Below are 16,506 nucleotides of genomic sequence, written 5' to 3'. Positions count from 1 at the left end.
GACAAAGGGAACATTTTCTTACTCTGCCGTGAAGTCAACTGGGCAGCCGGTTGGGAGATTTTTAGGCGGCAACCCCGAAACGGGAAAATGCTTGTAAATGTGCCAAGTGGCACCTTCTGGTGCACTTGCCTCATGCAACAAGAAGTGGCGCTGAATTTAGGAGGGGGAGAGCCTCATTTTCAGTTTCTGTCACAGGTTAAGAGCTATGGAGTGCTTGCTTTCCCTCTTATGCACAGTGCGGTGCCAGGAGTGATGCCCTGCACGCTACGCACTGCCCTCTCTCTCCCCTTTGGCAGTATGTTATGCCCCTCTAGTGGGCTCTTCATTTGACCAATGTACAGTTGTGTGGGTTCATGCGCGATTGCCGAGGCAAGAGCCTCTTGCACAGGTACTGGATTAGCTAGTGGCTAATCCCCCGCAGGTACAAGTGAATTCGGAGAGGTTTCACGCCAGAAATCTCGTTTGATTCAAAGGGCAAGTAGCCCTATAGGTGTGGGAGCTCGAGGACTTGCTAAGGATGCGACCGGCATGCGAAACGGAGCCCGAAACAGTAAATTACGGCCTGCTGTGTATTTTTTCAGGTTTAGGGTTTTGGCCCTAAACGGACCCTAATACCCCCAGGAGGTTCGGGGACGCAAGGGGACCTCTGTACAGGTGATCTGGCGCATTTTCAGGGCTGAAAACAGAGAATTCAGCGTGCTGCAGATTCTCGCCAGGTTTTGGAAAGTGCCCGTATGCGTCGGGAAAGTCATTCAATGCATGGGAATACTGACTGTGAAGTGTCCTAGTACAGTTATGCTGCCGAAATCGGGCTGGTACAGTGGAAATTCAGCCGAGTTTGTGCGGGGCAGCTTGTAGGGAACCACAATGTTTATTCCCTCTTTTGAACAATAAAGAAATACCGAAAGGGGCGCCTAAGTTAGGGGCCAATCTGGTGTCCGTCTACTCATACAGGTGCAATCTAGCAGCCTGTATCCCTCTCCCCTTTGTTGTGTCTTGAAAGTACAGGTAAAATAGACGACTAATAATGGGTGAAAGCTAAATCAAGGTTTGAAGTAAAGTCTACCGCCCTTTTTGGATTGAACAGGCCGGTTTCAGCTGTCACTACACATTTGGCATGGCATGGTCGACATTCCTCTCTAGGCAACTCCCTTCGATTGGAGAGTCTACATTGGAGTAGGGCATTCTCTTCAACTTTGGTCCAACGGCTCCTCGCCAAGCGTATTTTCTTTCTCAAAAAGGAATATGCCAAATGCATTAGGTGGTGGATGATATGGTCATGTTTTTCATTCGTTGATGTGGGCCATTTTTGGTTGGGTCTTCATTGTCTCCAACTTTGGGTGAAGATTCAAAGGATGCTTGCTGATCACTCACCCATACCTCCTTTCGATGTGGACTCTTGCTTATCTGATTGGAATCTTGGTACTACTAGATTGGAATGCATTTCAGCTGGCAATGTTTATTCCCTCTTGCAATCTGATGTGTCGATTGTGCGTCATGGTAATCAGCTGTGGTCACTCTCCAAGCCCTCTTGCTTATCTGATTGGAATCTTGGTACAACTGGCATCGTTATTTGGAAAGTTAATAGCAAGAGCCCGAGAGTCTAGGATGGTTTTCTGCGTGTAGTGAGACCCACTTGGTATCGATTTGTTTAGCAAGCTCTGGATTGAATAAAAAATTGTGAGGCTAACCTTAGGCAGATTTTCAGAAACTCAAGTTGAGCTGGGGATGATGAGTGTTTTGGACAATTGGTAGTTGGTTATCTTGAGGGGTTGAACTACAGGAAATCGTCTATATCATGTGCTTTCAAAGGGTATTTAGAAACCCCCTTTACTTATGTGCTACTTAGGTTTAGTGCAATCCCACCTACAAATTTTGAGATATACCTTCAAATTTTATATTTGAAGGTGAGAAAACCTACAAAATCTAGAGAAATTTTAGTGCTAAAACCTTTAAATATAGTCAATTTACCCCTGAAATTTCTCATATGTGGGTTTTCAGTGTTTTTGGAAAATAGTTTTTTTCAAGTAATTAAATGACCCCGTGAGTTGGCTATGTAGTAGTTTGGTTTATTTGCTCAAGGAGCAGGAGAAAGATGGGCTTTCCAAGCTCAACTGTAGCTTGTGTAATTTACTAGGCGTCTTGAAACAGTACTTGACTTCTAGTACATCAAATAAGTCTGCTGTGCTGCTAAATTAGTACATATATTATGCTCAGTTTAAAGGACACATCCATCCATCTGGAAACAAGAATTTCAGAAATACCCAGAAGATAAGTGAGGCATAGTCGAGGATGACTATGAACTCAAGGGAGAGACTATAACAACAATTATGCTTTTTATGATACGCTTTTCATAAATTTTGAGTTCTGTTATGACAATCATAACTAAAATGTAGTTTCTTAAGTCATCTTCTCCATAAAAGCAAAAGTGCACTTCAAAAAGGCGAAGTGCCTGGCTTTTCTAAAAGCAACTGTGTTTTTTTGTATTTTCTCAAAGGAGACGATTTCCTAATGTATGAGACGAACTCGCCATAATAGGATGCCTTCTTTACATTTCATTCAGGTTATATCTCCAGTTCAATGGGAAACGACACTCAAAACCATCCTTGGAAAAGGTCTTCAGAACGGATATGAGCTTGGACCCGGAAAGGTGAGCAGTGCTGAAATTTTACGGTGATGTTCATCTGACGAGACATTTCCTATCGTTGCCATTGAAATGCTGGCCTCATTTTGTGTATTAGGTGATTGCGGGTCTGGTAAAGAGAATAGATAAATCTGCCTCAATTGAAAACATCAGTGTGTAGAGATTAATAATGGGATGACAAAGCAGGAGGCATTGGTGAAGTTCTTTTTGTTGAGCTACGAGCGTCTACTCTTGCAAGTTTTTGTCTTGGATAGGTCTTTTTGCATTTTTGTCGTCTGTTGTTCATGCTCAATCATTGTAAGGCTCTTGTTTTTAAGAGAACCAAATCAGTTGTCTTATTGAGATTCAAAGCAAGGTGTCTGGAGACAGATGCAGGCAGTGCCTTTGTACACGGACTGAAACTTCCTTGATATACAGCCTCCCTTTCTGTTGAAAGATGAGTGAAGGGCACTATTGGTGCGATGATCACTATTCATAAAGCTCTCTATATCTCTCTGATGCGGTGTGTTGTTTTTTTGGATGTATGCCACTGTGATAGCAAAGCCTATGTACAATAAAAATAAAGGTGAGCAGGCAGGATATATTGGCAGTCTACAGGGTTCCTGGCTGGAGTGGGTGGCATTATGCTCTGACAGGATAGCCACTTCTCAATGGTGCCAATGCCGTACAGAGTTACCTCCAAGCAGAGCTAAAAGTAAAGACAATGGCTTGATTACCTTACACATCATTGCTGATGCTGATAGTAGCGAGTCGAGTAAGCTACTGCCACAGTAAATTTCTGATTCTCTAATTACTGAAGAATTTACTGGGCCGGCTTTTAAGTACTTGTTTAGTCTTTGCTGCTACTTCAAATAATTTTATAAAATTAGTTGACAAGAGGGGAAACTTATTAAATCATGGATTGCTCGCTGCTGCTGAACACCCCCCCCCCCCCCCCTTTTTCCCCTTCCCAACCCCTAGACCGCCTCCTCTCTTCCCGCATCGTGCTCTTTGTGGGCAGGGTCTTCTCTCGCCTTCGCCCCGCAGTCGCCTGCCGTCTTAGCAGCAGACATAGATTCTGCTTAGCCATAGAGGACTCCTCTGAAACCCCCTCGTCCGACCCCGTGGAACCCACCATCCGACTTGCTCTCTCGCCGACAGAGCAAGCGAGCTTAGAGGTAGAGGTGGTGCGCCTCTAGGCCACCTTGATTATCTACAAGATCATCGGCACCCGACCCAACAAAGGGGAAGTGCGTTATCTCCTACAGGCCCGCCTTTTAGCAGAGGCAGGAAAGATCATCGATGTTCAACTTCTCGGGCGCGGCTAATACCAGATTGAGTTTGGGACTTCCGAGATGGCATCTAAGGTCATTGCGATTAGCCCCTGTTTTGAGCAGCCAAAGCTCATTTTCGACAATGACTCGATGGCTTTGATCTGGTTTCCGATGTTCTTGTCAAGGAGGCATCTGCTTCCCTGGCCTGAGGAGAGAGTAGCTCCTGCTCCTTTCCAGGATTGGTTCCGAGATTGGGACTATCTTGGAGACACCTTGCACGGCAGCATCTGTTGCTGCCAAGGCATACCTACAGTACGCGTTTTGGTTTGAGACGCCCACACCCTCTTGAAGGTCGTTTTACTACCTCGGGTGAGTGGTGGTTGGCTCGAATCAGTGCTTCATTTGGCGACCGATAGGCCATCTTGCGAAGGCCTGTCCACTGAGGAAGCCCCGATCCGCAACACAGACCCAGACCTAGACCCAGACCTTGCCACCTAAGGCTGGCAGACCTAGTAGGCAGAGACTCAGGGAGCTCAAGCAGGTTCTTTATCCGAGGCTGGTGCCCATGCGGAGGAGGGCTGGCAGCAGGTCCGTGGTTGACGTTGTCAGGGGCACCATGTCAGTTTGGCGCCCCTGGTAGTCGACCTACACCAAGCCAACAGCAGTCGGTTCCCACAGGGAATCGTTTCGACCCCTTGTAGCAGGACGAGCTCACAGATATCCCTTCCATCTCAGCTTCGCCACTGACAGCCCCTCCTCCCCCCGCTCTGTGCACTGCTCCTAACCCCCCCGCCTCCATCACCTCCATCTCCCCCCATTCCCTCAGTTACTGTCCCCTCCCCTCCCACTGCCCTCACAACTCGCTCAGGGGACAGGTTCCTCATCGGCATCTAGGAGGTCTCTTGGCAGCGCTTTTGCCACGAGCCGCTTGGCGAGAGAAGAGAAGTCATTCCTGCAGACACCCTGTTAGTGCAAACGTCCTCTTTTGTAGCAGTCCTCCGAGGACTCACTAGTTTTGACATCCGTCACCGGTGGGACTTATTCACCTACGACTTCACATGCTTCCTCAACGATTCCTCTCCCGAGTTTGAGGCGGCTTGCTTCAGAGTCCACGTACTATTTCTATCAGCTAGAGGGATAGAAGCCCTTGACACAGCGATTAGTTTCTCCTCCCGATTGTGTGGCAGTGACGAGACTTAGTGGACTTTCGACTCAGTGATGGACTGGCTGCAGGCTCAGGCCCTTGAGTTCTCTCACCACACGGGAGATTTGGGGGTGACATATTTGATACAGACCTTGAGGGCCTTTGGCCAAGTTCACTGTGACACCATCGGATACAACAACATTGTGGTACATTTTTTGTTGACACGCAAGAGTCCACCCTAATATGTATACATACATGAGGATTGTTGAACAATTGATGTTACCCGACGGACGACGCGCTCTTCTTGGGCCTGGTGGGTCAGACTTTACAGTCACGACTATCTCGAGGTCTCTTGATGCGGATTACTCCCCATCCAGGCTGGCCTCGAAGATAGCGAAGTTGGTTGCTGTTGCAGCATGGGTTTTTTTCTCACCGACTCCATGAGGATTGTCTCATGAAATGTACAGGGACTAGGTGGACCCCAGTTTCAGTGTCAGAGGGGTTGCTTGCGTCAGGAGCTTCAACGATGCCTTTTGGGCGGTATGATTGATATTCTTATGCTTCAGGAGCACCATCTTTGTGAGAGCCGCATTCGGCGATGTCAGATTTTGCATGGCCGTTATGAGAGTTTTTGGTCAGCTGCTTTTGGGCTGGAGGCATTTAGGGAGGGGTATGTATGACTATTACGGACTCATGGCATCAGGCCATTCTGGGCAGAGCTATTATTGTGCTAGGCAAGGCCGAGTGGATTACTATGCAGGTTCATGGTTGCCTCATGGGCTTCCTGAACATTTATGCGCTCAATGCGGCCAGTGCACGAGCAGAGTTTTGGTCACATATTTGTAGCGTCTCTGCTGCATGCAGAGCAGTGGTGTGTCGGGGGAGACTTCAACATGCTGGAGGACCCTCAGATAGGATTGGAGGTAGTCATGCTACAGTTCACATGGCTGAGTTGGCAGCATGGGAGCGTTTATGTATGACTTTGAGGATTTCAGATGTTTGGCAACATGCAGGCTTTCTGCGGCTCCCAAACAGCTTGTCTTTCTCTCGTTTGGACCGTAGAATAGGAGTGAATCTATCTCGGATAGATCGCTTCTATGCCAGTGATCACATCTCCGGGACATGGGAGGATCTGTTTGCATTTGGGCAGGGACTACATTTGTAGATTATGCGCCAATGATTCTCATCGTGACAGAGAGACTGAGGAGTGGGAGCACAATGCTGCACATCCCTGAGAGGATCTTGCTGGATCCAGAGCTCAGAGAGTGGGTGGTGACACTTTGGACAGAGAGTTTGGGCATTCAGGGCACCCTTGCTGGTAGAGTGGCCTCAGGACTTGCTGAGCTTGTCGCTTCTTCCTCTAGGAGTCTGCAACTCGCCTTGGCTACAGCCAGGGAAGTTAATGAGGAGATGCGTCAGAGACTAGAGTTGCCTCTGTAGCCAAAAGAGCTCCGTGAGGCTCTCAGGGAACTCCCCTGAGTTAGGCTTTGGGCTTGCGAGAGCCGCTCTGTGCCACGAGTGCAGTGTGACCCGGGGGAGTGGTTCTGGTGGGATCCTTTCTATACAAGCGATCACCCAGGGACTCTCTTTTTCCAGTACACAGATTGCTTGGGGTGCCATATACTGGCACCACGGAGAGAGGCTCATTCCTGCTATAGCACTTTACTGGCAGGAGGAAAGCACAGTCAAGTTCTTGCCAGGTTTCTAGGAATGGTTGTGGAATGGTTGTGGGACAACTGGTATCCGAGGATAGTTACTATGTTTCAGTTGCTAGTTGTACACAGAGCTACAACAGTTTGGAGTTGGTTAGTACACAACGGCTTCTCGGCGGCATGTGCACCTTGCGGCCATCCTCTGGAGAGTCAACCTCATTGTTTGTGGGACTGCCCATGACACAGCAGGTTTGGCTTCTTGTTCTTCTGATGATGCCAACCCTGTCCACAGCCTGACAGCACACTTGGGGCGTCGCAGCCTGGTCCACTCTCACGGGCCCTGCGTTCCACTTTGAGTCCACTTTCAGTTGGTTTTGAAACGTTTCGTTTCATAGCGTCAAAAACATGAAACAGGTTTCATAAACAACATTAAATTATATATTATAAAATATAATAAATATGTATACAATGTAGCACACATGACTCTATACTTTAATGTCCACAAAAGAGAGAGAGAGAGAGAGAGAGAGAGAGAGACGTGCTCACTGCTTAGAAGCGACTTCAAGCGAGCACGATCAAAGAGATGTTCATTATTGATGAAAGTTAAAACACAGCCACTAGTTTCATGAATCATAACTGATGCATCATTGATTCATTTAGCAAAGTACTTCTATTGAACAAAGTTTCTGGAAAAAAAGCCCCAATTTTAAACGTTTCATAAAAAATGCATGTCCATTTCATGTGTTTTGGCAAAACGTTTCATAGGTTTCGGGGTTTCGGGGTTTCATCTGCATGAAACACGTTTTTATGTCACACTGGTCTCCCCATGTTTTTGATGCAGCCCTCTTTTGTAGAGGTGGTTTGTAGCCCTATGGGCAGTTTTATTAACTAATGAAAGGATCTTTTTCTCGATAATCCTTGTGGATTCTTGATTTAAGTATTGTACGTAAGAGTGAATGTGAAGAAATGAGTATAGTGAAGTGAAGAAACAAGGGAGTTCGTAAAGGTAATTAAGGTGCTATCTACAGCTTAGATGTAAAAGCACCAAATGTACTACTGTACATGTATTAGTTAGCACGATTAACAACCCCCCCCCCCGATTGGTCACGTGTCAACAGCTCCTCCATCCGGTTGCTCCTCGGGAGTGTGTTCTACAGCTTGACTATTGCGAGAGAGAGAGAGAGAGAGAGAGAGAGAGAGAGAGAGAGAGAGAGACTCCCGGCCACTCTCGAAATGGTGCTCTCAGGAGGCGGTGCCATATACTAGTGTAAATTGCCATATACTAGTGTAAATGATACTTCTTGATTTGTAATTTGTTGTTTCATTGATTAGTCCTATAGTTTATCTCTTTTGCTTAAAATTTGTAGGTGGGATTACGCGAAACTTAGGTTTTTTTCTAAGCATAAGCTATAATACCATATTATCTAAGGAGCAGAAGATCATTGTAACACCATAGTATCTAGGGAAAATTACCAAAATACCCCTCTAATTTGTGGAAATTCCCAAAATACCCCTCAAGTTTCAAAAATTCCCAAAGTATTGCCATAAATTCCCAAAATGCCTTTCAAAATTTTCAAAATTCCCAAAGTACCCCTAGTTGTGAGTAAATTTCTCCAAAAACAAAAAAATTTGTAGCTTTTCACAAGAAGAGTGATTGTCTACCATAGAGGATGCTAAAACTAAAATTTGAGTTGGTTATGTAGGCTTTGGAGATGAATTCCTTCATTATTTTTAGACATAATTGCCTTTTTTTGGGAGTTAATTTGCAAAAAATTACATGCTAAGCACTCAAAACCGATCTCAATTGTCAAATAAGAATAAATATTAGAAAATCTTGAAGATCCATTGAAAATAGATACAAGGGTATTTTGGGAATTTTTGAAATTTGAGGGGTAAATTGGGAATTTCCACAAGTTAGAGGGGTATTTTGGTAATTTTCCCTAGTATCTAACACCTAATGCAATGAAAATTTTGCATATTTGGAAAGATGGTCTATACATATACAACACTCTTGAGTCTGTTAATGTTTGGCTAGTAATAGTCTACATGTGAGTGGAAAAGTGTGGTGCGCTATTAAAGAGTTTTTTTCAAATGCTATTAAAAGAGTTCTTTTGAAATGCCTTCTATTTGGAGGCTTACAATCTCATCCAATACAAATCACAATATCCTATGGGGTAGGTAACATATTCTTAAAAGGTTGGTGAAAAACCCTTCAAAGGTGGCGTATTCAAGAACTTGTTTTTTTTTAATATCAAATGAATGAGACTGTTGGGATCTATGCCCAAAATTAAGGTATATACCACTGACCATTTTTGACCTTGAAAATCATGCTTTAATGAAATTACAATTGGGATTTCTCATTTATACCCAAGAAATTTGTACTACAAACCGGGATATGTGAGCATTGTCGATTAGAGCTGCTATATGTAGCATAGGCGGCCTATTCATATGCACTTTCACACTTCCTCCTTGGCCATTGGATTTCCACTAGATTCTATTTAGCTTAATTACCATGATTTTTTGAGAGAGATCTTGTGAAACTTGGCAGCTGGGTGCTCCACTTCAAGAAAGGGTTATTGAGGTTTTTTATATTCAAAATAAGGGACATCGGACGTGACGTGCTCTGGAATGAGCTGCTCACTTGGCAGCTATTCAAGGTTAGAATTTAAGAGTTAGATGCTAGATGTTAGATTAGATTAGATGACGAGAATCAAACTAGATGGAGAAGTTAGATAGACAATTGAATTGAAATAAAAGACTTTAAATAATGTTGTGACGTGTTTTGGTGGAATGGTGTGTGCCACCTCAAAGACTTTGAGAGATGTTTTTTAAAGCTTTTGGGACCCTTGGATATAAATAAAGCAGGCTTGTACAAACTGTACAAAGGCGATGTGTGCCAGTTGTCTCTACGTATCCAAGCTAGTTGTACGGGGTACATAGTTTTGCTGTTTTTGTACATAGAAGTGTCCAGATTTTAAAGAGTGACTAAGTGATTAAAAACTATGAAGAAAAACTGAGTATTTATAAACTTGGGATCGTGAGTGAGTGGGAGTTTTTATGCTTAAAGAAGAAACTCTTATGTTGCTACAACCTGCGATGCAGGGTGGGGGTTTGATGTAGGGGTGCTCCTCTTGCTTTGCGAGAGCCTGGTGTGGTGAGTTGAGAGTGTGTCTCTTTTGAATGGGCTGATGAAATTGGGTGCTTAGCTCTGCATATTGACCTCTCTTCATCGTGGTTTGAGGTAAGACAATCATGTTGTGTGCAGTTCTTTGTGGTGCAGCTAGTCAAGGGTAGACTATACGCTACAATTCCTTGCTTTTACATATGCAAAAGGGCAAAGTTTTCTCTAAGTTTTTAATTACGTTTTTTGAGTTCTTTTGTTGAACTTTGTGGGTTTTCAAATTGCGCTTGATTTGGATGGGGTTTGGTCAAACTATGTGTATATATGGAGCGCATATGGGGTCTCTACTAGGACACGGAAGGGCGTTTGGAAAGAAATGAAGCTCTTGATTCTATAAACAAACATGCAGAGATTTCCATTAATTTTTCCTTACTTTTTCTTTGCTTTTATTGATCTCTTTTCTTCTTTTATTGCATTCAAATGTAGTGGGAGTTGTCATGGTGTAGAGGGAAGCTAGTTGGGGTTAGTTGAGGCAGAGTGTGAGTGACGTCGAAATTTGTGAGCGAGGATCAACCTATATTATCTCAAGAGAGCCATTCTCTTCATCCTCTTTTCTTGGTGTTGGTTTGAGGTATTGTAGAGGCTACCCCCCCAATCCTTCACATAAAGTGGTGCGCCCATTGAGGAGCGGAGAGTAGTGTTTTGTTGTTTCGATTGCGAGGTTGGAGTCCACCTGGGAATCAACTCTAAGCCTTTCCTAATATTGGTTCTAAGATGATTTTGTAGGATTTATCACTTGTGGAGGTACTTGCAAGCTTGTGATAATGTATTTGACAATTGTAGACAAAAAATGACCATAAGAAATGTTGGCTTGCCAATACAGACAATTTGAGTTCTTGCAGGTACTTCAGAACTATGTTCATGGATATATATGAGACATGTGGTAGTTAGACAAAGATAAAGTATGTGCTTGAGGAATTTAGCAACGGCCTTTTACATAGCAATGAAGAGTATGCTGATGAGTATGCATATTTGTGGGATAAGGGAGACATTGTATTTGATAGAACATGCAAAATGGACGAGGTTATGCAAATTGTGAATGTGAATTTTCGGTATGAAGAAGTTTACATAGGCAAGCCTCTAGTCGAGTATGCATTGTGGAAGCTTGAGATGGGCTTTGTTGAGAAAGTGGTGATGCATGAGAGTGAGGTAGCATGTAAGCATGTGGAAGATGATGCCACTCATGTGGTTGTGATGAAAATACAAATGCTTCTTTGGGTTCTCATCTTATAGATGTACATGTTGATGTGGATGAGATTGAGGTCGACTTGGAGTCCACGCATAAGAAAGATATGAAAATGGATGAAGACTATGTTTTCACCTATGCTTTGTTCGATGAGATTGATTTGGAGTATGGCACTATAGAAGCATATGCTATGGTTACAAATAACGATGACGATTTTAAGGGTTCCTCTCTTGAGTGTGAAGTTTTGGGGTTGGATGAGTTCCAAGTTATTGTGAACCCTCTTGGTGCATATGTTGTGGATGATGAGTTTAGGTGTACACATGGGTTGTTTGATGAACTACCTACGGTTGTCACTATTGATGAAAGTGCTTGTGCTATACATGATTCATTGGTCTCGTTTGATGATGTGCAAGTGCATGATGATCAAATTTCCGTTTGTATGCATGAGATGGTGTCACGTGAAGATTATGTGTATGTTGTCTATAGAGATGAAGATATGGTGGATAGCATTTCTAGTGGTGTTGTGTATAGATATGAAGATCATGTATCCATTGAGATGGTATCACATGAAGATTATGTGTATGTTTGATGGTGGATAGCATTTCTAGTGGTGTTGTGTATAGAGATGAAGATAATGTATCCATTGAGATGTTATTATACCTCTTATGAATGGTTTTCAGATGCAAACAAATAAGGAAGATCGTATGAGGGATGATGTTGGTGTTGATTGTGAGAGACAAGGCTTTGCTGATAGTTTGTCTCTAGTTATGTCAAGCAAGGATGATATAGATTGTGTGATGAGTAAGAGATGCCTTGATGTGTGATATTGGATATCTTGAAAGAATATCTTGATGCATCATTATCATGTGTCTATTATTGTCATGCCAATAGTTTGAGTGAGATGAATATCTTTGACTGGCATTGTTATGGACATGGTAGCAAAATAGTTGTATGGTCTCTCTTTTATGATAAAGTGTATGGTCGATATGTTGGGAGGTATCATGCTGATCTTCAAGAGTTTGAACATAATTCTTTTTTAAATGAGGGAATGCAATTTTATGACATGGGTAAGTTGCACGTCTCCAATGTGCTGGCCTTTTGGCATTTAGGGTTGAGAAGAGCCTTTGGATGGTTTATTTTGTGTGGTTGGATGCTAGATGCAATTTGCAAATTCTTGATAAGAGAAGATACTGATAGCAGGAAAAAGAGCAGTGCAATCGGGTGGCCTCTGTACTCGTGCACACTCCACAAACCACGCCTCATGCAAACAAGCAAAGAACAAAACAAAGGGGCACCACCCTAAATTAAGAGGTTTAGGGACCTCACACATAGTGCACATAGGCAAGTGAAACTTCTGGCATTATGATGGCATCAAAACATATGGCAAAACACATAGAAACGAAGCTTAGGGACCTTATGTAGCATATATATACACAAGACATCAACTTAACAATACAACGGCATCTGATCATACATAACAAGGATATAGAGAAGCAAGCCAAGGATGGCATAATCCCTTGTCAAAAACAATCAACCTAGCAAGTAGGTATGATCCTACTAGCAACACATCGATACCTTAGAGAATGATGGCGAGGATGGTGGCCATGGAGCATGAGAGAAGACTCCTTATTTAGGTTTTAGGGCTAGCAATGTAGCATACTAGAGGGAGAGAGAGAGAGGGAGAGAGAGTAGAGCTCCATCCCTAGCTCCTCGTTGTGAGCAATGTCGTCATAGCTTCGTTGCTTGGTGAAGTGGGTGAAGTGTTGGTTTTGAGTGAGAGAAGGCCTCCTTATATAGGTTTCTGAGAGGGTTTAGGATTAGGGATAAACATGCTTAAATCCGCTGATTGGGGTTATTTTTTGCTTAGGGTGGTCAACAGATTGAGGTCACCTGATATGTCACCATCAAGATATTCTCTAGAGTGATGTGAGAGGGGAGGGTAAATGCTGATTTTTCTGATTGTGACACATGGGGATAAGGCCTTGACCAGCATTTAAGAGCAGGTAAGGTGGCTGTTGAAACTGGAGGTTCTGCACATGTCAGGGGGGGACCTGCTGGGTCCTCCTGAATATCAAATTCTCAAAAAATCCTCAACCATGGCTTCTTTTGACATGTGTTCTTTGAAAAAATCAGCATGTCTCTTTTCAACTCAAAAGTCTTTATCCCTGTTGATTCACCTTTACCATAAGATTTTCCCCTTTTCTCCTCCTGTAACTGCATTGTTGATGCCCAATCACTGCTTCTAGTAACAGTGAACTGTTACATACCAAACACTTATGGTGCAGTAAAAAATATTTACCATGGGTAAAAAAAGTTGCTGTAGGTAAAAAGTGATTTGTATTTACCATGTAGGTGAAAAATATTTACTGTAGGTAAAAAATATTTATTGTCGGTAAAAAAGTGAAAACGGAGTATGCTGTGCTGTGAGTCCACACGAACATCCTCGTGTAAATTTCACTAGAAATTCACACCTAGAATGGGCTATTCTGTAAGATATAGGTTGTAGGCATGCATAAGAGCTCGTTCCCACGTATCTTCTGTCCATGGCACTTTTTACTCTTTGGTGCTTGTGAAGTAGATTTTTCTTCTCTTTCGAGATCCCTTGGATTAGAGTATCCTCATCTCCCCAACAACTGACTGTGCCTTTATTGCATCTTCAGAAGGGGTCCTAAAAACCATGCATCATATAGCCCTCCCCCTTAAGCTAGAGGTATTTGATGCCTCTAGCTGTAGGTTGTGCTACAATAGGGTTCTCTTGAATACTTACCCATCTGGTACCAATTGAATTTGCCATGTTACTGCTTTCTTGGCTGATGCACCCTGTTTAGTCCTTTCTGATGAATAATTGTATTCATCCATGACTAACAACTGGTCTCCTAGACCCTTGAAAGCCATACCCCATCCATTGTCAATATCCGCTTTCACTGGTAGCATTCTCTTTTTTTCTTTTTTTCTTCTCTTTTTTTCCTCTTTTTTTTGTCTTTTTTTTAATTATAAAAACGACTATGTACATGATTGTTACCTTAGTTGGAGCTCGAATATGATGAGCTCTCCTCTGAACCATCCTTAGCATTGATTTCACCAGCATATGGCTGTGAAAGACGACATTGGTAGGCCTTCAATCGCCAACCATTTACCGGGGTCTGATGTACCTTACCATCTAGGTCACCTAGTTGGTAACTACCATTTGAGAACCTCTGTATCACTACAAAAGGGCTTTCCCACTTAAGCAAGAACTTACCATCCTTCCTGCGATCAAAGCGATTGTCGTATCTGAGCACTAAAGAACCTTCCTTGATACCTTTCTTGACAAGGTTGCGATTGAACTTCTTTCGTTTCTTCTCTGCCTGGGCTGCATAGTACTTCACTGCTGACTCTCAATCTAGCCCTAACCTCTCCAAATCGATGATTCTTTCTTCCACCTGCTTCTCTTGACTATCCTCTTGATGTGCTTTTAGAACTCGGAGGCTCGCTCTCTTGCCCGTAAACCAAGTGAAAAGATGTATACCCCAAGGATGTTTTAAAGGATGTTCTGTAGGCCCAAAGTGCTGCATCTAGGTGTTTGTCCCATGCCTTAGGATGTAAATGCACTTGCTTAGTGATGATTTTACATATAAGACCATTTACCTTTTCCACAAGACCATTGCACTGAGGGTAGTATGGTGTAGAGTGCCTGCGCTTGATTTTTAACTTGCTCATCAATTGCCCGACTAAATCAGCTCGAAATCCCGGTCCCCTATCCGAGAGAATCTCCAAAGGTGTGCCAAAACGGCAACAAAGGCATTCAAAAATGAAATCACTCACGTCCTTGGCTGTGATGTGCTTTGTGGGACGAGCTTCTGCCCATCTGGTCATGTACACCACCCCCATAATGATGTATTCCTTCCCTGATTGAGTGCAAGGTAGTGGCCCTATTGCATCTATCCCCCATTTTTCAAATGGCCCATAGGTTTTGATTGGATTCTGATTTTCATGGGTAAGACGCCTTGGTCCAGCTTTTTGGCAAACCTCACATGTGCGGCACCAATGTTGTACATATCGATGGAGGCTTGGCCACGTGAACCCTACTTGTAAAATCTTTCTGCTAGTAATCTCTTGTGCAAAGTGGCCACCACACACACCTTCATGACAACTAAACAAAATATCCTTTATCTCTTGGGATGCAGGAACTCTCCTTAAGACAGCATCTTTCCCTCTACAATACAAGTCCTCATTCACTAAGCTATAGCTGGTAGCCTTTTTTGCCAACCACCTACGTTCACTTTTACTCATACCAGAGGGTGCTTCACAATGCTCAAGAAAGTAAAGTAAATCATGCAGCTCCTCCTTTCCCTAGTATAAAGGACTTTTCACAAGGATAGCACCTACTATGAGAGTTTGTAGTTCTTCACCTGCTAAGGCATGTGATTCTCGATTTTGATCTCTAGGTACAAAGTGCACTCGAACTTCTTTAAAACCCTTCAACAAGGCCTTTGCTTCCCTCATCTTAACAGACAATTTGTCATTTTTACAGGCCCATACACCAACCATTTGCTTAACAATCAACATGGAGTCACCAAAAACATTTAGCTTTGTGATGCCCTGAGAAAAACAACATTGCAACCCTAAAACAAGGGCATGGTACTCTGCCTCATTGTTAGAATGAACCTCTTTTAGATGAAACCCTTTTGCAAAGATCTTCTCCTTCTCTGGACCTAATATTACTATGCCTGCTGATGCCTTGTCTTTGGTCCTCTTGTAAGCCCCATCAAAATACAGACTGTGTGCTCCCAGTAGAACTTCAGGCTCCGGGATAGGCGGTACCTTACTAGGTGCCTCTTTCTTGGCCTTCTCATAACACCTTTGTGTGAGGACATCTGCCAAACAAGCACGGGTGGAATCCTCTACTTGTAGTTTGTAGTCAAACTCTTGAAGCTGCACCACCCACTTTGCTATTCTTTGAGACAATTCCATGTGTTGTAGGGCATATGGAAAAACCTCCTCAGTCGTGATCACCACAAATTGTCTCGGAAGTAAGTAAGCCCGAAACTTCTCCACTGCAAACTTAAGAGCTAGCACCAATTGCTCAGTTGCGCTGAAACCCTTTTCAGCAGCTGTCATCACTCTACTAGAGAAGTAGACTGGTCTCATGAGAGATGTCTTTGGGTCTTTTTGCATCAAGACAACTCCTAGAGCTTCTGGACCTACACTAGGATTTACATAGAATAATTCACCCCATGTGGGTTGTAGGACGACAGGCAATGAGCTCAAAATGGTTTTAACTTCTTGAAAGAACCTTTCACCCTCCTCACTCCATGTCAATGTAGTGTGTTTAGTGAGCTGCTGCAAAGGATAGATTGCCTGAGAAAGGAGATGTATGAATCGTCCCATGTAGCGAACCTTTTGAATGAAGGAGACTAGTTGCTTCACGTTTGAAGGAGTAGGTAAAGCTAACAATGTCTTTACC

General features: G+C 43.3%; 1 protein-coding gene across 4 annotated transcripts in view; it reads left to right on the top strand.

Moving 5' to 3' along the window:
• LOC147434090 (uncharacterized) overlaps nt 1-3,125 on the top strand; it is a 96,467-nt gene extending 93,342 nt beyond the window's left edge. For all 4 annotated transcript variants that reach the window (XM_086490704.1, XM_086490705.1, XM_086490702.1 and 1 more), the window contains exons 10-11: nt 2,564-2,650; nt 2,742-3,125. In XM_086490704.1, the coding sequence (XP_086346830.1) occupies nt 2,564-2,650; nt 2,742-2,804 (150 nt within the window). In that variant the 3' untranslated portion in view covers nt 2,805-3,125. The remainder of the gene's footprint in view (nt 1-2,563; nt 2,651-2,741) is intronic.
• The last annotated feature ends 13,381 nt before the right edge of the window (nt 3,126-16,506 follow it).

This window comes from Adiantum capillus-veneris, chromosome 19 (assembly GCF_014529385.1).
Source record: "Adiantum capillus-veneris isolate H3 chromosome 19, ASM1452938v2, whole genome shotgun sequence".
NCBI classification, from domain to species: domain Eukaryota; kingdom Viridiplantae; phylum Streptophyta; class Polypodiopsida; order Polypodiales; family Pteridaceae; genus Adiantum; species Adiantum capillus-veneris.
Note: the sequence above shows the minus strand (reverse complement) of the source record. Positions and strands in the feature narration are given on the sequence as shown.